The 25,522-nt window shown below is 41.6% G+C and overlaps 1 protein-coding gene across 11 annotated transcripts in view; it reads right to left on the reverse strand.

Annotated features, from left to right (window-relative positions):
• Nucleotides 1–25,522, reverse strand: part of MBNL2 (muscleblind like splicing regulator 2) — a 114,560-nt gene that overhangs the window by 31,542 nt on the left and 57,496 nt on the right. For all 11 annotated transcript variants that reach the window (XM_054162938.1, XM_054162939.1, XM_054162946.1 and 8 more), the window contains exons 3-4: nt 5,202–5,366; nt 288–488 (exon numbers count right to left, since the gene is read on the reverse strand). In XM_054162938.1, the coding sequence (XP_054018913.1) occupies nt 288–488; nt 5,202–5,366 (366 nt within the window). The remainder of the gene's footprint in view (nt 1–287; nt 489–5,201; nt 5,367–25,522) is intronic.

Raw genomic sequence — 25,522 nt, forward strand, 5'->3', positions numbered from 1 at the left:
TCAAAGGTGTGCATACCTGAGAAATTTTGGAGGACATGACCATTACAAAAAAATGAAAATTCATGTTGATGCCTGTGTATTACATTTGAGCAAACACACTACCTTAAAAATAACTGTGTTTCATTACCACTGGCTGCAAGTGTAGAAATCCTGCCTGGTTACAAGGTCTTTATTAGTAGCAACTAAATTCAAGCATCATTTCTAAAACAATAGAATTTTTCCCTCCAGGATCTTTCACACAGCCTAACAAAGGACTGTATTTCTAGTCACAGCGGTGTCTACAGTACCTCCAATTTATCAGTCCTGAGGAGCTTCTGAGTAGCAGTTGAACTGGGGACTGAAACCGGTGGACTTCCAGGGACAATGACAGGCGGCGTGGGCAGGATTTCAGTCGGGACTAAGCCAACTCCTGGTGTTACTGGCGTTAGGTAAGGAGCAAAGCTAATAGCCGTGTTTGTTCCTATTGTGGGACCCACTGGAAATGTGGGCTGCAAAAGGAAAACACAGATCAAGATGAAAAAAACCAATCTTCTAAACAAGAGCTTGCTAGCTGTCTTTCACATGTTCTTTCTGGCACTGATTCCTTTCCTTAATGAAAAAATTTCAAACAGCTGGAAAAACACACAGCATACTTTCTTCTTTTAATTACATAACACATTCCAGCAGCACATGAAGAACCGTCCTTGTAGCTCTATTATTGGAAAAGAGGCTGCCCACGCAAAGGAACTCATACCTTGAACCTGAATCTCTATGGAGGTCCAGCTTACATTGCAGGCTTATTTACACATCTAAAAGCAGAAATAACATAGACTGTACTGCTTTTCCTCAACATCTGTTTTCCTTGGGAAAACAGGCTATTTTTCAAAGTAACAGATTTCACAGGTGAGGCATTATTAACTATATTAAAGCCATATTTCTAACAAGGGTGTATATATAATGAGCCCTTTGGCATGTAACTTCCATCTGTTTGCATGCTGTATTTTGTCACCTCCTGCAATTATATGTTACTATGGCTCACACATCAAAAAACCTCACCTTTGCAAATGTTTGTGTGTTCAGCTGTCACCAGTGGCAAGCAGAATAAATATTATAATCTCAGCTGGACACAATATTTAGAAAGGGATTATTCAAGCTTAGCCAGAGTTCATCTTACAAAAAAAATTTGATTGGAAGGAATGATATGGGTCTAAAAATCTGTTTCATGCCTTCCTACAGTGAGTCAGTGAAGTCATGACCAGAAGAAAGAGCACTTGTGTGATGCTAAAACGCAGGCCTGCCAAGGCAGAATGGTGCATTTGTTATCACCAGCTCCATGGTGGGGTGAAGGCAGCACACCACCACGGTCAGACCTGGAATGTGGTTTAGTTCTGCAGAGCTGACATTTACCCCAGAGTGAAGCTATAATTATAAATGAAGGAAAACTATGCAGAAAAACAGGACACATCTCAGAGTAGTTCTGTCAGAAATTAAGTTCCCAAATAAGCCAGCAGCTAGAAATTAACCACAAAACAATAGAACACTAAGGAAAGACTTTAAAATACTTAATGAAGTAGGAGTGTCTTTCTAATCCCTCTGTTCAAGAAGGGAAGGCAGCCATGTGCAGTATGTAGAAAATATGCAAGAAAAAGCGTAGGAGCTAAAAAGTGATTTCTGTTTTTTTGAGGTTTGTTTTGTTTTTTGTGGTCCTTTGAATAAATTACTAACTTATAAACAAATGTGAGAGAGTACCAAGAAGATGCTTTGAGCAGCAGATTGGCCAGGATACCCAACTGTATGGAAAAGGCAACTACCCACCCTAGTGAGTTGTGGCAGTTTTAAGCTGATGCCTAGGAAATTTTCCACAGATCTTGAGTAGAAAGTTGTAGAATGTAAATAAATTACCATTGCAGGTAAAGAGAAAATAATGATAAGGTCTAAATAGAATAGAACAGCATTAACCAGGTTGGAAAAGATGTTTGAGATAATCGAGTCCAACCTATCATCCAACACCACCTAATCAACTAAACCATGGCACCAAGCACCCCATCCAGTCTCTTCTTAAACACTTCCAGTGATGGTGACTCCACCACCTCCCTGGGCAGCACATTCCAATGGCCAATCACTCTTGCTGTGAAGAACTTCTCCCTAACATCCAGCCTAAACCTCCCCTGGCACAGATTGAGACTGTGTCCTCTTGTTCGGGTGCTGGTTGCCTGGGAGAAGAGACCAACCCCCACCTGGCTACAACCCCCCCTTCAGGTACTTGTACTTCTCCAAGCTAAGCAACCCCAGCTCCCTCAGCCCCTCCTCATAGGGCTTGTGCTCCAAACCCCTCACCAGCTTTATTGCCCTTCTCTGGACACGTTCCAGCAACTCAACATCTTTCCTAAATTGAGGGGCCCAGAACTGGACACAGGACTCAAGCTGTGGCCTAATGAGTGCTGAGTCCAGGGGCACAATGAGTTCCCTGCTCCTGCTGGCCACACTGTTCCTGATACAGGCCAGGATGCCATTGGCCTTCTTGGCCACCTGGGCACACTGCTGGCTCATGTTCAGCCTAATATCAACCAGTATCCCCAGGTCCCTCTCTGCCTGGCTGCTCTCCAGCCACTCTGACCCCAGCCTGTAGCACTGCATGGGGTTGTTGTGGCCAATGTGTAGAACCCAGCACTTAGATGTGTTAAATCTCATGCCCTTGGACTCTGTCCATCTGTCCAGCCTGTCAAGTCCCTCTGCAGAGCTCTTCTACCCTCTAACAGACCAACACCTGCCCCCAGCTTGGTGTCATCTGCAAACTTACTGATGATGGACTCAATCCCCATGTCCAGATCATCAAGATTCTGAACAGGATAGGGCCCAGCACTTATCCCTGGGGGACACCACTAATGTCCCATTGGTCTGATAACTAACATAAAGTTAGCTGTATAAACTAATCCTTCTCTTTCTTGGCTCTTTGCTCCAGCTGATGCTAGATGGTGGCTTTTGTTTGGCTGCTGCAGACCTTGGCTACGTTCTTGTTGTGGCTAAGTAACTTAACAAGCTACTCTCTGCTTTCGTCTTTTCTCTTTCTCTTGTACAGGGTGGAAGAAAGCAGAGAGGGGGAAGCTATTGGTAGCTCCCTGTTTTTTGTCCAGCCATTTATATGTCAAGTGCAAGCTAAATTCTTTAGAGCATAATAATAATGAACGTTCATATAAAACAATATGTGTTTTGTAAAATCCAAGTAACAGCTTTGTATCAGATACAATTTTAAGATTAAATCTACATGTCAAATGACTTCTATGGAATTTTCTTTCATTTTTATATCCATTTGGTCAAGGCTGAGTCATCTTAATCTGGCAATTTATGTGAGACCGGGAAATAAAACCCAGCATTGTGATCACAGTGATGGGTACAGAACGCATTACGTCAATGAAATGACACAGTTCAAATTATGAAATCAGTAGGAAAAAAAAAAAAAAGGTATAATTTTGCCACTTCAATTTTTCTCATAATACTAAGAGGTGAAATCTATTACTTCACCAAAACCTTTCTGGTGAAAGCTCAAGCACTAAAACCCCGGGAAATATCAAAACACATGAGACCCCATCTTGAATACAGTGTCCAGTTCTGAAGTCCCCATCTTAAGGACACAGAGCTGTTGGAATGAATCCAGAGGAGGGCCACAAAGATGACACAAGGGCTGGAACACCTCTGCTATGAGGACAGGCTGATAGAGCTGGGGACATTCAGACTAGAGAAGACTCTGGGGGGACCTTATAGCTGCCTTCCAATACCTGAATGGATCCTACATGTAGGCTGGAGAGGGACTTTTCATAAGGCTGTCTAGCAACAGGACAAGGGAGCATGGTTTTAAGCTGGGGTAGAGTAGATTCAGACTGGATCTTAGGAAGAAATTCTTCAGTACAAGGGTGGTGAGACTCTGGATGCCTCCTCCCTGGGGATATTCAAGGCCAGGTTGGACAAAGCCTTGAGCAGATGAGTCTAGTTGTGAGATGTCCGTATCCGTGGTAGGAAGGTTGGAGAAGAGATCTCTAAGGTCTTTCCAACCTAAGCCATTCTATGATTCTGCCAATATACCAAGATACAATTTGACAAATATGTACCAGAAATTCAGGGACTCCTGACACTCAATTTTTATTCGTACCCCTGCCCCTTACACCAAATGTTTCAAGTGTAAAAATACGTCTGAAAAAGGCATCAGTGGTAAGCTACCTGTGACCAAATATAGATGTCTTTCTCTGAGATGCTTACATCTGGCTCATGTGATAGCCCATGGCAAGACAAAGGCACTTAAATCAACAAGTATTCTAATCCAAATGTAGAAGTCCAAAACAAGCCAAGCAAATAGTAATGAGAAGTGCTTATGTCTTCTGATAAACTATAAACGGACTTTGGAAGCCCAATGCAGAAGTTGATGCCAACACTCCAGATGCCTCAAGTTAGAGAAAGAAATCCCACTCCAGTGAGATGCCTTCAGATTGAGAAAACAACATTAGCAGCCATGTATGAAAAGCTTAATTCTGATTACTTGCCTAAACATGCTTTGGAAGTCTGGTAGCAGTGAGGAACTCAACTGCAAAAGCAGCCCAGAGCAGTCAAAGATTTTAATGTATATCCAAAGATGCTGCTCATGCATACAAGACTTAAGTTTCATGTAAGCTTCTGGATTTGAAGTGTCCCAGACATCACATGCATTACCTTAAGATAAAATGCTGAGTTTTGTACAGAAAACACAACAGCAGTTCTCTGTCTTACTCTGGGACACTTCAGATTTCAAGAGAGTAAGAAAATGCTACTCAGAATGTCATGAACCTTTGTTGCTGGTACTGGGATTAAATACTAAATAAAGCCATTCAAACCTATAGACTTCTGAGAACCTTGGCATTCATACTCAAATATCTTACTAGCATCCTAGTATTATTATTACACAAATTTTCACCTCCAGAAGGATTGCAGGTAGAAGCCTTGCAAATCTAGACTAAATCTGACATAAAGCGACGGGAAAAAATGAAGAAAGGAAACAAATCCTGCAAATTATTCTGTAATTAAAAAAATGTATAAAATCAACAGCAACACTCCACTATATCTTTGAATGCAAATACAAATAAACATGTTTTAGACAGGAAATATTTGTATTGATACTAATTTAGAGAACTTTTGCAGGTCAGTATAGTCTTCAACTTTACTTACCATTCACACCATCAGAGAAATATACTTACCACTGGTTGTAGTGGCGTCCCTGGAAACATGAACTGCATTTGCTGGGCAAGCATTGCTGCTGCAGTTTTTTGCTGGATTAAATTGTTCCTGCCATTGATTTCCAGTTGAGTTTTTAAATGCGTTGGTGGATGAAGGTACTTGCAGTTCTCCCTTGTACAGCGACCCTGGAAGAAGAAGTCACACTAATTGGTCTCCTGCTTTTCATGATAGTTTAATGCCTTTGAGTAAAATGTTACACCATAAGCTGAAGAAGAGTTGATGAAATACAGGGTGTTTCCTGGGAACTGTGTGGCAGGCTGAGAGGAGCTGATGGCCTTGAGCTCTGCCTCAGCCCACTACCTCTGATGGATCATTACAGCTAGTAGCCAAGAAAAAGTGGGAAGGACTTTAAAACAGCATTTCCACTGTTAAGTACAGATCACTGCTACACAGTTAATATTCTGAGTATTATCTGAACTGCTCGTTGTTACCATAACACAAATGTTTGGGGATTTAATAAATATTACATTATGAAGAACAAATTTAAACCTTGTTTAAGAGAAGTGCAGTCTTTAAGTATATAATATTAAAAAAATAATTGTGTGTTCGTGGCAGTAAGGATCTAAGGTCACTCTCTGCTTGTGTTCTCTCACATATTCACCCTTATTCCAGTTCAGTGCCTTCTGGCCTCCTGTTTTTATTACATCAGCACAACTTTGAGCTATTTCCATTCAAGTATAAGAGAACAGAAGTCAAGCTGGTACTTTCACAGCCTAAATTTAGAAGCAGTGGATGGAGCTAAGTCTGAAGGTACACAGCAAAAAAAGAGCTGCTGATCATCCTGAAAGCAGGAATTTACAGACAGTTATATGGCAGTAAGTGACAATAAAGATACAGTTGGGCTTGTTTCGGAGAGATGGACACAGAGCACACTTCTGCAAGCAGTGCATGCTGACCAAAACGTAAGCAGAGCAGCACAAGGTGCACTGGTAGGTTTTCCCCCAGAAAGGGACATTGTAGGAAGCACCAGTAGGTGGTGCAGCTGCAGGGCAGGATGTGCTGGTATCAGAAGCTCCTCAATGACACAGCTCACAGTCACAAAATTTTTAAGAGCTGTGAACAGAGGACTTCGAGCACTAGTCAAATTGCATTTGACACACTGTCCTGGGTTTAAGGCACACTGGGAGGTCTTAAATCACAGAGAAGTCTTCCACAGGAGGACTAGACAGTCCAGAAGATACACCTCAGAAAGTGTAACCTCTGTATTTCATTCCCACAATGCCTGCATCCCTATAAAATTTGCTGCAGAGTTAGTTTCTGTCTCTCTTCTTCCTCATTTTGGCTCTCTGGAGCAAATCCTTATTTGGTAACATAGGGGAGTACATCTGTTTACGGCCTGCAGAGGCCTGACTAATTTGTCCTGTGCGATCTTGGCCTGTTTAGGCCTAATGGAAGGGAGGCAATGGTGAGAGAGAAAAGGAATACTGGGGTTTTGGGTTTAATCTGGTTGGGGGAAGGGTTTGGGTTTTTTTCATGTATCCTGCATATGTATTAGGTGTTAAGAGTTCACGTGCTTTGTATTTTTTCTGTGTATTTTTGAATAAAATTATGTATTTTGCTCCAATTTATTTTACTCTTAGGGGAAATAAAATTGTATCTGTCCACTCTTTAAAGGAAGACACACACTCAACTTGTACAAAGGTAAACTTCCAAATTTAGACATGTATTAAGGTTTCTTTAAACTTTCCATTCACTGGTATAAGGGCTTTGCAACTTGTAGCCAAGCAGGAATGTCCTCCCACAGCCAAGAAAACATTAAGATCCCTGTGCAAGAACATCACACAGTAGACACGTACATTGTGTACGCATATGCACACACACATTACTACAAAACCTTCTGTATGTCCCAGAAGAGCAGCAGTAATAGAATAGAATTAACCAGGTTGGAAAAGATGTTCCAGATATCGAGTCCAGCCTATCATCCAACACTATCTAATCAACGAAACCATGGCACCACGTTTCCTCATCCAGTCTCTTCTTAAACACCTCCAGGGACAGTGACTCCACCACCTCCCTGGGCAGCACATTCCAATGGCCAATCACTCTTGCTGTGAAGAATTTCTTCCTAACATCCAGCCTAAACCTCCCCTGGCACAGATTGAGACTGTGTCCTCTTGTTCGGGTGCTGGTTGCCTGGGAGAAGAGACCAACCCCCCCACCTGGCTACAACCAGGTACTTGTACTTCTCCAGGCTAAGCAACCCCAGCTCCCTCAGCCTCTCCTCATAGGGCTTCTGCTCCAAACCCCTCACCAGCTTTGTTGCCCTTCTCTGGACATGTTCCAGCAACTCAACATCTTTCCTAAACTGAGGGGCCCAGAACTGGACACAGGACTCAAGGAATGGCCTAACGAATGCCGAGTCCAGGGGCACAATGACCTCCCTGCTCCTGCTGGCCACACTCTTCCTGATACAGGCCAGGATGCCATTGGCCTTCTTGGCCACCTGGGCTCATGTTCAGCCTACTATCACCCAGTACCCACAGGTCTCTTTCTGCCTGGCTGCTCTCCAGCCACTCTGACCCCAGCCTGTAGCACTGCATGGGGTTGTTGTGGCCAATGTGTAGAACCCAGCACTTAGATGTGTTAAATCTCATGCCCTTGGACTCTGTCCATCTGTCCAGCCTGTCAAGGTCCCTCTGCAGAGCTCTCCTACCCTCTAACAGACCATCACCTGCCCCCAGCTTGGTGTTACCTGCAAACTTACTGATGATGGACTCAATCCCCTCGTCCAGATCATCAATAAAGATATTGAACAGGATGGGTCCCAGCATTTATCCCTGGGGGACACCACTAGTGACTGGCTGCCAGCTGAATATGTTCCAGTTCAGACAGCAGAACACTGCTGGTTCTGCCTCTAATCTGCCATAAATATGCAATAGCTACCTACACAGCAATGAGTTAAACATGTTCAGGAAAGTTCTTCTGCACCAAGGCCACCAGGAATGCAAACAGCTATTTCTACACTATTAAACTATTGAAAACAGCCCTTTTTCTGAACTGGCCACTGCTCAGGAGTGTGCTAAATGGCAGAAGCTGGGAAAAAGTAAGAAAGATAAAATCTTAAGGAATAAAAAAAATGGTCTCAGCTCTCAAGAACAGTTCTTAGTGCTGTACACATGCTAGTATAAAATTTTCAGGACACCAAGTCTTCCTTCTGACTTCTGTTGTGCAAATCACTAACGCTGTCTGGTCTAATAAAGTACACAAAAGGAATATTACTTTGTCAGCTGGCATGAGCAGATCCAGAAATAGTCATGATTTGATGGGCATGGAAGAAGCTTGGCACTTCCATTTGGGGGAACAAAGCCATCCCCTTCGTAACGCTAAATTGCAGCATGATTAGCACAGGCAATGAGCATAAGCTTCTGTGTTGGCTGATGAGGCCAACTGATTAAGACATTTTAAACTGAGATCTATTTAACCTTAACCTATCTCGTACATGAATGGTTCACACAGCAAATTTGAAAATTAAAACAGCAAATTCAAATCAAATTACCTGATGGAAATATCTACCTATGGAAACAAAAGTGCTCCTCAAATAAGGATTGAGAAGGACTCTCAACCACAGTGCCTTTTGAAGTGCCTTAAGCCTGAAGAGTGCCTTCAGCCAGCCCTGTGCTTTCATCTCTGAAAACACACAGCTACCATACACCATTACTCCAAGCTCTGCAAAGCAACCCACAGTGCACAAAAGATTGGTTATTTCAGAAAACTTTCCAAAATAATCCAACCATACAAAAATGTACTGTCCTTTCTAAACTTACTCATGTCTGTGCCTCATTTAATAGTATTTTGAGCTCCTGGTTAGCAATGAACGTACTATGAAAGAGCTGTGTGGCCCCGTCACGCTACTGTAGAAAGTGCGGTAAACAGATCAAGCCTTGTTGAAATTAAATGACCCAAAATAAACCACAGTGGAATGAACAATGAAAATAGTGAGCAGATTAATCCAACTCTAGCTACCAAAATGAAATAAATTCTGAGACAAGCTTTCACTTTTTGGACCTACAATGGTTGCAGGAAAACGCCTAAAAGCAACTTTTCATTCCTTTTTTAACCAATGCTCTATGTCCCTGTGACCTTCTGATGAGGTAAGTTTCAGAGAGGAACAAGGCTGATTCCCAGCTATCTATCCTTGCAAAAATGTTTGTAGTGTTATCTCAGTCAAATGTGACCCTGGATTTTTTTGGTTATTAAAAAGTAAAATATGAAATCCAGCTGAAGCAACAGCACATATCAACCAAACCACGGAACAGACAACAAATGCAGAGACAAAACTGAGTGTTTCCAATTTAGGATGCATCAGTATGAAGCCTCTGGAGTAAGGCTTTGCTTATAACACCTCTTGAAACCACAGCAACTCACGAGCTGCTCCGCAAGACCTGCAGTCTTCCCAGCATCATGGTGGCACAAACTGTCAGCTGGATGAGGCAGGCAGCAGGGAAAATAATTGCTTCACGCAACTTTTAACCTGCTCCCACATGAGTCAGAGTCCTGAAACTGAAGGCACAGACAGATTGCTTTGAAACTTGGTCCCTAGAAATTCCCGTCACCCATGAAGAGGAGGTTATCAATGAGCACATCGTAAGCTGTTGTGCACTTCCCATGCAAGTTCATTTTAAAAAAGAAACTAAAACAAACAAAACCCACCCCAAAACCAAAAAGCACAGATACTTTCAATGAGTTGTCTCCTTATCTGCAATGGATAGTAGTGATGCACACACACACACTGCAGCACTCTGTTACTCGCCTTACCCTGCAAGGCTGGTACCTGCTTTTGAGATGTCTTTTCTCTGACTTTATCCTTTACAACTAGCCTAGCCTAAAGCATAGGGCCACATTTCCGTGAAGGAAAAACTACTTTTGTACTGCTCCCTATCCAGACTGGGAACATGCTGTGACTTGCATAAGGGGTGTGTCACAAGCTTCACTCTAGTAAAGTGGGAGAGGGAAAGGATGCACCAAGGAGCTGGCAACTCAAAGGACTCCAGTGCCCATCACGCAGGCACAAAAATCACAGAATCACAGAAATATTCAGGTTGGAAGAGACCTTCAGAATTGCCAAGCCCAACTAATAACCCTACTCTACAAGGTTCACCCCTAAACTATATCCCCAAGCACCACATCCAAACGACCTTTAAACACATCCAGGGTTGGTGAGAGAACCACTTCTCTGGGCAGCACTTTCAAAAGCCTGATCACTCTTTTCATGAATTTTTTCCCCCTAATATCCAGTCTAAACCTACTCAGTTATAGCTTGAGGCCATTCCCTCTTGTCCTATCCCTAATTACTTAGGAGAAGAGACCAGCACTTTCCTCTCTACAACATCCTTTCAGGTAGTTGTAGAGAGCAATGAGGTCTCCACTCAGCATCCTCTGTTCCAAAATAAACAGCCCCAGCTCCTGCAGTCGTTCTTCATAAGATTTATTTTCCAGGCCCTTCACCAGCTTCATTGCCCTCCTCTGCACTGGCTCCAGCACCTCCACATCTCTCTTGTACCGAGGTGCCCAAAACTGGACACAATAGCTTTCCAGACACACTTCCCCAAGCCTGTAGCATTGCTTGGGGTTGTTGTGACCCAAGTGCAGGACCTGGCATTTGGCCTTGTTGAAGCTCATCCCTTTAACATTGGCCCATTGATCCAATCTATCCAACTCCCTCTATAGAGCCTCCCTTCTGTAGAGGCTTCACTTCTTCAGGGTCAGTGGTCTTGGGAGCTGCTACCTGATCAGCTTAATATCAAACATACATCCCTTAACAAGCCATGTTACACCACTGACTTTTGTTTTTATTTAAAACAAACAAACAAACAAAACAAAACAAAATAGATTTCCCTATTAAGAACAAGTAGTTTGGCTGAAGCCAATGGCACAAGACAGCTCACAGAGGGGAGTATATTAAAAAGCTAAGCATGTGTAAGAATCAGTTTTAAAATAGCAAAACAAGGTGAGTGCAGAAGTAACACCTCATAACTCTGCATATTAAAACACTAAGAACTTCTTTCCTGTCTAAAAGTTGTACAGACACATCTCTGTCTTGACTATTTTATAAATTCACCACTTTCTTCAGCATTTTCTTGTTGCTCTAATAGTAACAACAGTAATAGTTCATCCAGGCCCAGGCTGGGAATAGCTTATGCACCTTTGGACAACCTCGTCTTTGAACGCTGCGCTTTCAGGAGGAACGTCGGCGTGCAACATCATTACATTGTCTTCTTTTAGTGTACCTGTCTCAGGTTTGAACCCTTAGGGATATATATTAGGGTTTTTAAAAATCATACCAACTAAACTAAGACTTCCTCCATGTGTTACCTCTTGTTTTGGGGAGGCAGCAACCATGGTTACCTGCCATCCTATCAAAGCAGCACTGTTATTCATCATCAGTCCAAATTATTTGTCATTCTCTTAAATAGTTGAAATAGGGAAAGTCCAACTTGAGGCTGAGCATACAAGTCCAACATTCATTAAGGCAATTTATTGACACTGTTAGTGGAAAACATCAGAGTACGCCTCTACCACCTCACAGCACATCATGGGACACCTCATCATCTTTCAAAGTCAGAAAAAGGGAGGCCCTCTTCCTTGCAGACATTTGTTGCTAACCTCACTCCCCAGGGTGCTTCCAGCTCCCCCCACTCACCCTTGTTCTCCCTAAATTCCAGGCTTCCTCCCATACACCACCTCCCTTTTTCCTGCTACCCCAGAACACCCTCCCACCTCTCCTAACTAGAGTCCAGGAAACAACTCACATGATAAATATAACTTGCTCAAGCTATGAATGTCCTGAAGGGCCAGCCAAAATGTGCACGTGGCTGGCAGACCACACTTGGGAGCAGCTCAGTGCATGCTTTAGCCTTTTCCTTAACAGGATCCTTAGACTGAGTCTCTTTCTTCTACCCAGACACTGCTTTTTGCATAACCATTTGTGATATGTCTTTGAGATCTTGTCTTCCAGCAACTTTGCTTTAAATAGGCCAGGGTGTTCAAAAGTTATTAGGGCACAAGGATGTTGCTGGAAAAAATATGGATAGTGCAATTATGCAAAACCTCTTTCCTTAAGAAAATGAGCTACAACTAACAAAAGCAGATTAAATAGTATGATCTCTCAGGATTAAATATGCAGCTTTATGGGGGCAAGTAGCTCTACAATGGCAAAAAAAAAAGATTTTCTGGTTTCCAACTAGACAGTCTGAGATCCAAATGTGTAGAAAAGACACACCAAATATCTATTTATTTAATTTACTTGTTTATTTAAAAAAAAAATAATCATCACTTGATGTCACTGCCACTCCTCTTACTGGAAAAAATAAATAAATTGCAAGTTTCTGCATCTTGCAGCTTCAGCAGCAGATCTGCACATGCTTGTAAAGATCAGCCCACACTGTAACAAAGTATTTGCAAATAAATTTAAATTTTATTTGGAAACTTTTTAATAAATACACTCCTAACTGTGGCCATGCTGGTTAGCTAGGTATCATCCACTTGACACTGACATTAGATACCCGAAGCTACTGCATGCTGTTCAAACCTTGGCAAAGCAAGAGCTAGCACAGGTCACTGTCCGGGGTGGTGGCAGTGCACAGCAAGAATAGCCACAAAGAGAGCAGTGTCAGCAGCAGTGGATGTACCTAAGCCGTAAATACTCCTCTGGAAGAATTTCTGACAAGAGCAGAAACTGTTACATCTCCTTCGGGACTCCTCCTCAGCAGCCCCTCAGCAAATTCTAGTTGGGAACATGTGTGGCCTCGCCCAGTCAATTTAACAATTTCACCGCTGCATAAATCGGGAACTTCTCATTCCAATAATCCCTGGCTCCCTAGGGCTAAAAATAGACCCAGTCAATAGAAGGGCAGGGTATTTTAAGATACTTAAGCTTCTACTCCTGTCCACAGACAGCCACACCAACTCTACCGCTTCAAAACATCCAGTTAAAACATTATTTTTCAAATACAGAAATACCCCCTCCCCCCCCAAAAAACCACCAAACCACCAACCAAAACCCAAACAAAACCACAACAAAACAACTAAACAAAACCCCAAACATAATGAAAATGCTAAGGTTTTATTCATGAAGAAAAAGGGATTCTTCTTGTTCTACAGGACTTGCATTTATGCATTGCCCTGTACATTTCAGCACAAGAGCTCCATCACCAACAGTCCTTTCAACATTAGACTTCATTTTGGACTAAGCTAAAAAGCATTTTCCATCTAGCATCACAGTGTGGGAATTCAATTTTCCTATGCAAGTCTATCTGCTTCCTAACTTCTCTCAGAAAATAAAAAGTCAGGTATCACACCTCCACTGAAATATTCCCTTTGCCCTCACTGTGAATCATCTCACACAGTCTGTGGGACTACACATGCGTGTAGAGCCTAGCATATGTGCAAGGACTTAGGGGATTTAGTTAAGCCTTATGAATGACTAGTCACAGGTTTAAAAAAAAAGTAGCAGCATTTTATTTCTTTCTTAAGGTACACAAAAAGCTTCACAGTTGCTTTTTAAAAAAATTTTGCATAATATTCTAGAGTTGACTTACAAATATCCATGTTGATGAAAGCATGATACCTTCAGCCTAAGCAGAATTGTAGCTACTTTTATAGAAAGGAATGGAGATGAGAATAAGATCTCTTACCATGAAAATGAGACACACTTGAGCTAATTGAGGAAATGAAAAATAATTTCAAAAGTAGCAAACTGTACTTGTAAGAGAAATAACAAGCTTCTGATGGAGAGCTCAAAAGCCTCAAACGTCACTTGTTGCCATACACCTTAACAGCACAAAAACTTGAAGAAATAAAAGGTATTTTGAAAAAAACAAACAAGTACCTCTTGTATTACACTTGAACTGTTTCAGCTGCTGGATCCATTTTCCTGGAAGAATAACTCCAAAACCAAACAAAAACCACCAAGAAAAAAAACAACTTAAAAACTTTGCTGGGAATTTAATTCTGTATTTCTAAAAAACCACCTTGCAAGCCTGCCCACTGAAGTTAGTGAGTGTGCATACATATTTATACACACCTACACACTTCCACTTCAGGAAAAAGTAAAGGCAAATTCAATTTCTTACTTTAAAGTAGCAAAGGAAAAGAAGGCAAAAAAAAATTGCAGGTGACTTCATCTTGATTCACTTTCCAACCCCTTAGCTACCCTTGCAATGATTTCTTTTCTTTCTTTTTTGGTAAGAAACCTAAAAGCTGACAATACAAAAATGATGATTTTATTCATAAAGTTAGAGAACAAGGACTGCCTGTAACTGACAGAAACCCCAGAAAAATATTGAAGAAAAATGGAAGTCATGCAAAAAGCTGAAATATCTAAATGACGTAAGAGTCTTAACACTAAAGACTTAATAGGAGATATTTGTTTAAATGGAAAAAGACAAAATGTTCTGCTGAAGAGCACATTTGCACAAAAAGCTCTGAGTTTCTCAAGATGCTCTTTCAAACAAATGTTGAGAAGGGTGGCTATAGAGAATAGTCTAATAATTTGCCTCATAGTATCAAGGGAAGTATACTCAGCATTAAATTGCTGAAAAGAGAAAGAATTCAAACAGATATTGCAGACACCAAAAAAGAGGACACTTATTAAACTGCAAGTTGTCGGACAAACATCCTCCAGATTACTTCTAAAATATAAGACAAAGTCAATTCAGACAAAGAAATGGCAGTTTAAACCAATACCAGTTGATTTTATTTCTGTGTTTACTGCCATGAAAATAATTTGTGAATACTAGGGAGGTGGTTGAGGCCCCGTCCCTGGAGCTGTTTAAGACCAGGCTGGATGAGGCTCTGGCCAGCCTAATCTAGTGTGGGGTGTGCCTGCCCATGGCAGGGGGGGTGGATCTAGGTGATCCTTGTGGTCCCTTCCAACCCTGCCTGATACTATGATACTATGAAATAATGGCTATTTCTTGCCCAATTACATAGCGCATTTTTCTCTTCCCATTTTCACCCCTCATTAGCACTCAAAATCTAAATCAGTTATTTTTTTTTCTTAGCTTTATGTTTGGTGACCAGTGTCGCACAGTATATTCCAAGCAACCAGACAAACTCTGAAATAAATTTTCTCTAATATACACAGGCAACTTTCCTGGAACGAGAAGCAAGCAGCCAAGGTAAAGGAATAGAGGAAGACTCTTATGGAATGAAAACAAAGAAGGCAGAGGGAAGCATGAACTCATTTAGTTAAAATTCCTAAAATGCCTGATTTCTATTATATGGGTGAGACTCTCCACAGGATGCAAAGCTGCCTTGTGCTTGCAAGGGTGTGGTGGGTTAGAGTCTAACAAAAATACAGCTCCTCCCATGAAAGGACAAGATGCAGCCTGCATATGACTCAAGATGGGCTGCAGTAGCAAAGCAGTGATTTAAGCCCTCCAACTCTGCCGGTTAGGAGAAGTCAATGCATCTGCAGATTCCTGTGTTGTAGAAAAAAAAGTCAAACCCTTTATGCAGTCTCACGATACAGCGTTACAATCAGTTAACTCAGCTCTGGGCAGCTTTAATGTACCCACTCATCATGAGGACAGAATGTTTTCATGGAAGTCAGAAGAGAGCTGTGTAAATTGCAGGTGGGACCACATGGTAACTTGAGGTGACATGGATTTTTGGCTGGTAAACAACATACTCTACCATTAAGTTTAATTTGACTGAACTGTAAAAGAAGAAGATAAAAGCTTGGAAAGAGGCAATTTTCGTCAACTTTTCTCAGAATTTCAAGAGCAGACAAAAACAGCCATTCCAGAAATAACGCCAGTACAGGAAGGTAAATTGTTTCACTGCAGGTCAGCTCGTAAGAAAAAAGACAAGAGCAGTGTAGCAGAAGGCCAAGCAAGAAGTTGGGCACGGCATGGCACTGCTTCCTGATCTACCTCTTTAACCTCCTCCTTCGCAATTCTCATGAAAGCCTTCAAGAAGAGGTATGCTGACTTTAATGCAAGCTTGTGTTAGGAATAATTAGTAATAAGGTGAGAAATTAATAAAAATGTAACTTGTTCATTAATTTGGCTCCACCTCCCACATAACTACATACAAAAGTTATAAAGGCTCGGTATTCCGTTGAGAAATGATCTTCACAATAGGAATGGTTCTGTATGGCTTGAGAACAGTATTTGGAAAAAGATAACCCCAAAAGCAGTATGACTAACAAAAGGTAGGCATTTCCCAGAGACCTTAGGAATATAGCAATTACTCACAATGCTGTTTGCCAGTGGTGGGAATTCCTCTTTTGTCTCTTTTTATGGAAAATCCTCCTGAACTGCTCCTGCTGCTTATAATCCACATGTGTGGAGGGTAAAAACCCAAGACAGAAGAGCCTCTACTCTGAAGCTCACCTGTTTTAATCCAGCCAGCTGATTTTTGTGTCACACCATCAAAAGTCAAAACTGACAAATCATATGTTCTCTGCTTAAACATGCCCAGACATGACCCTGCACAGGGTCTGCACCTGACAAGACACTTGGCTTGGAGGAAAGGCCCAGGTGAATCCACTGATCCACAGGCCTAAGAGGGGGAGGTATCTCTCCTGGCTCCCTTCATCCCAGCTTCCCTGTTTCCCACCATCCCATCTTCACGGGGAGGGGTTTTGTATGTACCGCCACAGCTTGCTCATATGAACGGGACCGAGATTAAACTCCTTTGGTTTGCAAACACCACTGTGCAGTGAAAAGGTAGGCAAAGATAATTGCAGAACTGACAGACAAACCTTGAGACGTCTTACTTCTCTCTTGGTGGCCTGTGAAGGAAAGCCACCATGTCTCAGCACATGCACTACGCCCTGCCACATCCTCCATAGCAATCAGATTAAAAAAGGAGGAGTAAATAGCGACGATAGGTCTTTGCTGCTGGGATGCTCATGAGCCTAAATGAGCAGCCCAGCAAGGATCAGGCAACAGGCTAGTAAGCTGACAATGATTCCCTCAACAATATAGCAAGAATCTTAAAGTGCTTCAAAAAAAGGCATAAATCTGTTACATGGCATCAAAAGGACATGCCTTGCCAATACGGGGCCCAGTTGACTGGATGAGAAGGAAACAGGAGGAGAGTGATGTAAAACCAACCACATCAGACTCCCACAGCAAGTCACCTGACCAAGGAAGCCTTGAGATGCTTCATTTGAGAGTTGCACTGAATCAAGAGAGATTTGGAAAAGGCCCATTATTTGGAAGATTTTCACCACATGGAGAAGGTGAAGTAAGTCCTTTGTGTACCAAGAGACCACCCTGGTGTGCTAGGCAGAAGGGACAACCTAATGCACTGGGAGTAAGCAATCACCTTGGCCACTGCCATGTCACAGCCCCCAACTCTCAAGCTGGATGCCTAGCAGCCATGAACAGCTACAGGGGTGACCTGATCTGTCACTGGCAATCCCTTCTGCTTCTCCTGGCAGAGATGTTTTTATCCCAGCCAGGCCACCCCACACCCATGAGTGCACTGAACAATGTGCCAGAGCTCCTAGTCTAGCTGGACCTTACTTGGCCTTTTTCCTGTTGGAGGTTTCACACTTTCTTGGTCAATTGCTTTACAAGCAAAAGCAAAAAGCAATGGCTGAGCTCAATACACAGATTGTGGAGGACACCTTACATAACTGCATAGATGGAAATACACTGTCTTGCCCCTGTGCAGAGGAGGAGCATTTACCCACCCTCAGCAGCAGTCTGGAACCTCAACCACTTTATTAATAAATCACCAACTTCATTCCTGGAACAGCCCAGCAAGGGATGGAGTCTGACGGCATCTCTCCACTCACTGGAAAGCTGCTGAAAATACACAGAAACTTCCTGGTGTTTTAGAAACTCCATGTATTTGGAACTGCATTAAAAAGCACAAATTAAAGGAAACACTCCTAAAAACCTAAAATATTTCAAAAGAAGAACCACATCTTAAATACCCCATACCACCCATAACTGTAAGAGAAGTGGCAAATAAATTACCAAGATGATAATACACCATTATCATTATGGGACCACCTAGCAGAGAGCAACCAAATTTACTCAACTTGCAAAGCAAAAGGTAAGCAGACACCTTTCCTAGCTTTTCTACACCCAGGCCATGCCCTCCCTCTTTTGGGAACTGATTTCTTAACATCAGTGATACATTTCAGTTCCTATCTTTTCTTGCAGTCCAATACACCTCAGATTTCCCTCTTCAGGGAATGAGGAAACCAGCACGACCAGCAGGAGGGGCAGTGAGATCTCTGCCTCGAAGCACCGGGACATGAGACTTAGCAGTGAGAAACACCCAGAGAATCAACAAGCTAGACCAGCTTTTAATAAATAAATAAAAGGAGAAAGAGTGTGGTAAGAGGTCCAGAAACTCAATCAAGTGGATGAAGAATCTGGCATCCCAGTAACCCAAAGAAAACCCACTGCTCTTTGCTGAAGTTCTATCTGTCCTCCTCCATCCAGTATTAAGAAGCTTCCAGAAGATCCAGCAAAAACTGTAAGAACTGTAATGCAGTTACATTTATCTCAAATGCTGGCTTACAGAATTAGGCAGCTAAATCATGGTTATGAGAACAGATAAGACACATTAGGATGTCTTATTATCTCCCTTGAATGCTATATTCATCTAAGTACTAGAATATGTGATTGTGGTCTTGAGAGTGCTTATACCTTCTCAATACTGTGTTGAAGGAGCAGATAATTATTCTCTTCCTTAACATAGATTCAGCTTCAACTAAATGAAATTCTAAGTTAATCTCAAATTAAAATACTGTCTCTAGGTTTTCCAAGGCATATATCCATGATTTTCAAGGGAATGCACACACTGGACTCCCTGCCATTTATTATACCACAATGACATCATCAGTGTATTCTGGTGTCCATGGTACCTTTCTTCATCAGGTCCAGAGTAGATGCGGTGATACCAACCCCAATTACATGAGTGCATCTACTATTTTACACAGTCTCCCTTCCCAGATAATGAATAGGGCAGTTGAAGGGTACTTCTTTTAACCCTGACTGTCAGTAGATAGTAGAACTCTAACATATATTCATCTATCTCCTGGCTTGAATGCAAGATAGTCACTGCCTTTTGGGCCTATCCATAGGCACAGCAGGAATGGCTCCATTAAAAATTGTTAATGGATTTCTCTGTTATCTTCTGAGACTAGACAGCACTACTCTCACTCTACACAGAATAAACTGAGACCAAATGAAGACCTGAGAAGTGTCTGTGGGTTTTGGCTGCAGACCTCTGTCTTCCTTCCACTTTGCCATTGCATCCACATGGCACGTTTAAGTGCTCCACTAGACTCCCACTGCTTTTGAGTTTGGGAAACCCAGCCACGTAAGACCTAGCAGAGAAGATGCTAGTTTCAGGGACTCAGTTGCTAGTCTCCAGAAGAACGGTGAATGCCTGACTGGGAGGCCACCTCCTGCTAGCTCTGCCACTGCCCACCTTGTTTACTGCATCAGCACCCTTTGAATGGAGACATGACCACTTCCACATGCCATCCCAACTCCACAAAGCTGTCTGTGATGTGCACTACTGAGGCAGAGGAAAATGTAAGACTGGAAGAGTGCAAGCTAACATCACCTGGACAACATATCACCAGAACAATTTCCTAACCCCTTGGCTTCCACCCAGTTCACCTGTGTGAGCTCCCACTTTGTCCCAGCTCTCCTCTTGCTCTGTCTCTCCCTACCCACTCCTGGCACCAGCACCTGACACCTAAATGGAGCAAATGCATTGAGAGCTGTGCTCAGCTTGAAGGCAGCTCTGTGAACAGAGTCTGTCTTATCTGCACACCAACCCACACACAGCCTCTGCTAGGCGTGCATAGATGGTGAGTTTTCACACACAGAAAATGACCAAACTTGGGTGAAATTTCTCAAAAGCAGCATAAGGCAGAATTACTGATATCAGAGCAACGCTGCTGCTGCAGGATTTTGAGGCTCAGCTGTAAACAATGAGGAGTCAACTTTATTTTTGAAACAGTTTTAGAGATGCACTTAAAAAGGAGAAACAAGTTATTTGCATCTCAACTGTTCTTCAAAAATGCTTGAAGAGTTTCACTGAAACTTTAAATAAACACTCTGAGTAAGCCCTCATGTTTCAGCCCAGATAATTGCACCACAAACCACAGAAAAGGAGGATCTTATTTGGAAAGTGGTGGGCAAGATTAAATTCAGGTGCTGATGATGGCACACTGTTTGCAGTAAAATGCTCATGCATGCCTTAACCACACACTCGACCAAAGCCTAATGACCACAGAAACTCAAAGCACTTATGGAAAAGTAGAAGGATTCAAACACAGTTATAATAAACAGAATATTTGGTAACATGTTAAAGATTAAATCTGCTGGACCATTTGGCAGAAGTACTTTAACGCAAGTAGTCATTTCACATCCCAGCTGTTGGACTCCACAGACGATAGTTACCACAGAGTGTTTTAGAGAATATAATGCCTATAAGCATTTAAACATAATCTCAAGGCAAACTTTTTGTTATATTTCAAATTGCGTCAGAAGGAATTGTGTACTAGTGTACCCAACCTTTTCAGTGTTACAGCAAAGCCCTAGCGATCTATGCAGAACGAAAAAAGGTCATGACCATGACTTGCATGAGGACTTCTCTGATTTGTTGCCTTCAGCATCTTGAAGATTCCACCTTCCCACCCTAATTCTTAGCAGGTAAAAGAATTTTATCAAGTCTTGACAGGCTATTACAAGTCCTACTATAAAATACAGAAACTGACTTGAATAAAGGAATCACCTTTGTGACTTGTTTTTCCTTGCCCTTGAAGTTTCTACAGAAGACAAGCAGGCTCCCCTGCTAAACGGGACCAATGGTTGCTTTCAGTGTCTATCTCCTGGAAGACTTCACAGGTTTGGCACCACTCTCATCTGTTTCTCAGGATAAATTAACATAGAGTCTGAAATAGTGTTCCCCAAAGAGGAACCAACGGACCACACGATTTATGACTTTCCTTTGTGGGCAAAGAGTTTTCAGTCCCCACACCTTGCCTAAGCAGCAGTCACAAAATGGAGATTCCCATCAAATATTTTTTTGTCAAATGTTTCCCTTTTTTTGAATGCCAAGGAGAAAGAGGCAGGGTGCAGTTAGAAGCCAAGGGCACAGCCAAGGCTTCCATTACTGCTTTTCACACCTAAGTGGCAACAACCACCAAGTGAGAAACTCTAGGTGAAGATTACACTTACTTGTGGTGGACAGACCTGCTCCCTCTCTGCTCCCAAGCAGGACTGGAGAGAACACATGCACTAAGAACTTCTGTCTCTGAACCAGGAAGGAGATGACCACAACCACCAAGTCCTCAAAACTAACAGACTTTGAGAATGGCTCTGGCTCACTACCCAGCCTGGCAGTGTGGCTGAACCAGGCCTTCATCGTTCCCAGGAGAATCATTCATCGCAGCTACACGGCAGGACTTTGGTTTAGTCTTCATAAATGTCAGAAGGCTGAAGACTGTATTAAACTAAAATTCCACAAACCAAACCAAACTTTAATGGAAAAAGAAAGGGGGAGAATAAAAGACATCATGATCTCATGCTTTTCACAAGAGTGGCTCTTTCACTGCCAGGAACCATGAAGCATTTGTTTCTATTTTCTATTTTTATTTGTCTGACACGCACATCATAAAGTGATTACAATTGCCATGGCACGTCAAATTCAATCTGAAGGACGTTCAGGTTAAAACATAGCATGGTATGAAATGTTAATCGCAATTGAAACAGACTTGATTCAGATTTTTCTAAAAGCTTTTGTAATTACAGAAGGTCTGGAAAATAAGTATTTAAATGGCCAAATCAGTGGTTTTTTTCCCATCCCACTGCTTTTTAGTGAAGAAAAATTTTGATGGATGAGCACCATTCATCAGAAGAAATAGTCAAAACATGAGATCACAAACTAGCATCTAGACAGGGTTTAACCAACTCCCTTATTTAATCACTGGGGATTCAGTGTCCGGATGGAGAGAGCGTGAGAGGGAGTTTAGACAAATCTACTAATTTAACACTAATGTACTTTAAAATTTTAGAACATTTATCTGTTTTAACCAGCCTATAGTACTTGGTATTATCTATCACGGGTTTCCAGCACAGCAGAGAGGACTCTCTCAACCAACAGTGACCACAAGAAGGGTGGTGTATGTATCACTAATTGCTAATTCGCTAATTGCTAATTAGCAAGACTAAGACTAGTGTTAGGTGTTCTTTGTCAAATGTAATGTAAAACCATGCCCAAAAATACAGCTCCTAATACAAGCTGTCATTCACCTCCTACCACTCATTCACAAGGCAGCCCACAAAGCATGACTCTTCAGGCTATTAAATCCCTACCCTATACTACTTAGTAAATATATACAGCAATAAAAGCAAAAAGATACATCTACTTTTAAGTATGTTTTCACATCTTCAGGCCAGTCTTGGGGCATATAAGCTGCTCTGTAGGGGTGAGTATTGGTATCAGCAACACCAGTATGGGAACATACATTTCATTAGGGATCCTCTGGAAGACCTCTGAGCCAGATGAAGCATCTTCGTATGAGGGCAAAACTCTCATTCCAGGTACTGCCAAATAATACCGAGCACACAGGTAAAAGATGCAGGAGGTTGGAAGGACTGCACTCATCCCCCCTCACTGATACGCAAGCCACACACTATAGGATATGTAAAGTTTATATATAAGCAAACCAATCGCACACAAAAAGTGAGATTTTTATAAGGCTGCCTTATTATCTCTGAAGATATGGCCTCTGATACAGACATTTCTTTGGAGATGAGTTAAACATGAATGTACTCCAAGCACATCTCTATTAGCGCATTAGTTTTATTAGCTAGCTTAGTTATATTTGTTTGCACAGATTTTTAGATACCTTAAAAGCAGACTGACTGGAAGTATCTTGCCTTTCTACAGTTTACATGGAATACAGTAAATAATTTCAGCTTTCCTTGGCAAGTAACTTCAGTAGAAAGGAAGAAACTGCCAATGGGGAAAATGTCTTTCAATTAATTTTAAACAGACATTGAGACTACAGCACCACTGTTAACATTTTTAAAGAGAACTGTCTCCTCCAGCAGACATCACTGGCCTTTTTATTTGTTTTATTTCACCATCCCATACTGAAAGCCCAGCATTTCATCAGCAGGTTTTTATCAGCAATGGTAGTTCCAAACTCAAAGTTTCAGCGAACAGATAAGGTCAAATTAGCTATAAATGTCAACTCTGCATTGAGAAGAGGAAACACAGTGAATTTTAAAGGTATCAAGGTCTCAAGAGAAAGTTCATAGGTACAGCCACCCACCACAATCTAGACCATGTTTCACTAGTTTTCTTCAGCTGTAATCCTGAGAACAATGAAATAAAGGGACAGTAAATAATGCAGATGCATGCCCAAAGGACTCCTTTGGCTGGTTGTATTTAACAAATGAAGTGTTCAGTTTCAACTAGTTAAGGAACATTTGACTAGCATATCAGCAAAACCAAAGACAAGGTAGGAGCTAGGAAAAACCTTTTCAAACATCGAACAGAAATCTAAAAAATTCATAGAGTTGCCTGAAAGCAAACCATTTCTGGAATGTACTGCGGGAAGCAAAGGACAATCCCACAACAAAGAGATTGCGAAATCCAACTCAGATTAACAAGTGGAATTACCAGTTTGGAGACTACAAGGAAACAATGCAAAACCACCAGCAAATCTGACAAGAACAACTTTCCCTCGCATTTCACAGATACTCCAACATAAAAGCCAATCACTAGGTAATTAAATTTGGCTCTTTGGAAATACAAAGCCTTACACAGAGTTGTTAACTGCTCATGAAGTACTAGAATGAAGGAGGAACTAGAAGTCTCAAGAGTAAAGTGGAACAATTTCAGATACATCCATTCACAGCTGGAAAATATTAAGCTATTTGAGTACTAGACAAAAATTTATGTATAATCAAACAGCTGTCTGCCAATTTATCATGTACTACTTGCTGACACACAGAGAGTTGAAGGCCTCTAAAACATTATTTTGGTGCTTTAAATGTAGTTTTTACGCTTGTATTAAACACAAACTCATGCATACACTGGAGTCTAGATGTACAATGAAGTATTTTTGACTGCACATAAGAGGACAATGATAACCCTATCGTGATGGAAACATAACAGCTACCAATATCATGTTCTCCAACACTCTAAAAAAACCTGAAAAACAACACAAACCTCCTAATGCTGCAGGGGGTTACAAGTAATTGAGGATTCACCAGTCTGGGAATGAAAGAGTCATTCTGTGACGTTTCTCCACCCTTGTGAATGACCCAAGCAGGCACTGTAGTTCATGCATCCAAGCAGTGAACTGTCTATAGGTGCCAGTGGAGTCCCTTAGCTACTCAACGCCACACTGTACTCCACAGCGGTATCCAGTGCCCCCAGATTCTGTTGTCTCTTCCCACCTTAACAGAGGGATTATCTAGTATGGCTCTGAGTAGCTGGACTGGGAGGTATGAGATTGCTGTTGCTGTCTATGAGCCAATGCTCATCTCTGAGGATCCATCAGAAAAGACAGCAAAGAACCATATTCAACCCAGTCACTCTCACCATAGCACTGGTAGGCCATGGGGTAGGCCAGCCTGAGCTTGTGTGTTCAAATAATGACCTACACATAAGCACTTATTCAATGCTCTTCAAATAAACATATCTTCTGTTTAGAAAAGTAACTTAGATACAAAACAAAGTGCACCTGGTCCTTTGTTTTGCTCATCTTCATGAATAAATTAGGGGCTAATACCAATATTCCTACATCTCTTGCTGCCCTATAGCTAGAAAAAAATGTATTTGTATTCTAAACATTTACATTTTTCTTTGTTTAAACATGGAGATACATGTTGTTATTCCTTAAAATTAAACTGCTTCAAGGACAGTGGAGTCAAATAAAAATATATTGCCTGTTGGCTAGTTTGCCATCACCAGAGAAGTGAACACTGCTATTCCAAGTACAGCAGCCGGGAAGTAATTAGGACAGATACTCAGCCAATTTTAACTAACTCCTGAGCAACAAGTCAACAAAGCTCAGGATCTGTAAATGCTCTGACAATTTCTGAAATGAAAATATAGGTCAAAGTTTTCAAGATTTCTCCCTCCTTCTAAAAATACAAACAAGAACAAACAGCTAGAATGTGAATGCATCAAACAACAAACTTTCAAAAAAACAGTAAGTGAAAAATGCTAACCTTGGTGAAAATAATTAAACCAGATGATAGTGCACTTAATCACAAACACAGATCTCACAATTAAATGGATAAAAGTACACCAAAAGTAAAATACAAGTCTAACT

Source organism: Dryobates pubescens, chromosome 7 (genome assembly GCF_014839835.1).
Source record: "Dryobates pubescens isolate bDryPub1 chromosome 7, bDryPub1.pri, whole genome shotgun sequence".
Classification (NCBI taxonomy): Eukaryota; Metazoa; Chordata; class Aves; order Piciformes; family Picidae; genus Dryobates; species Dryobates pubescens.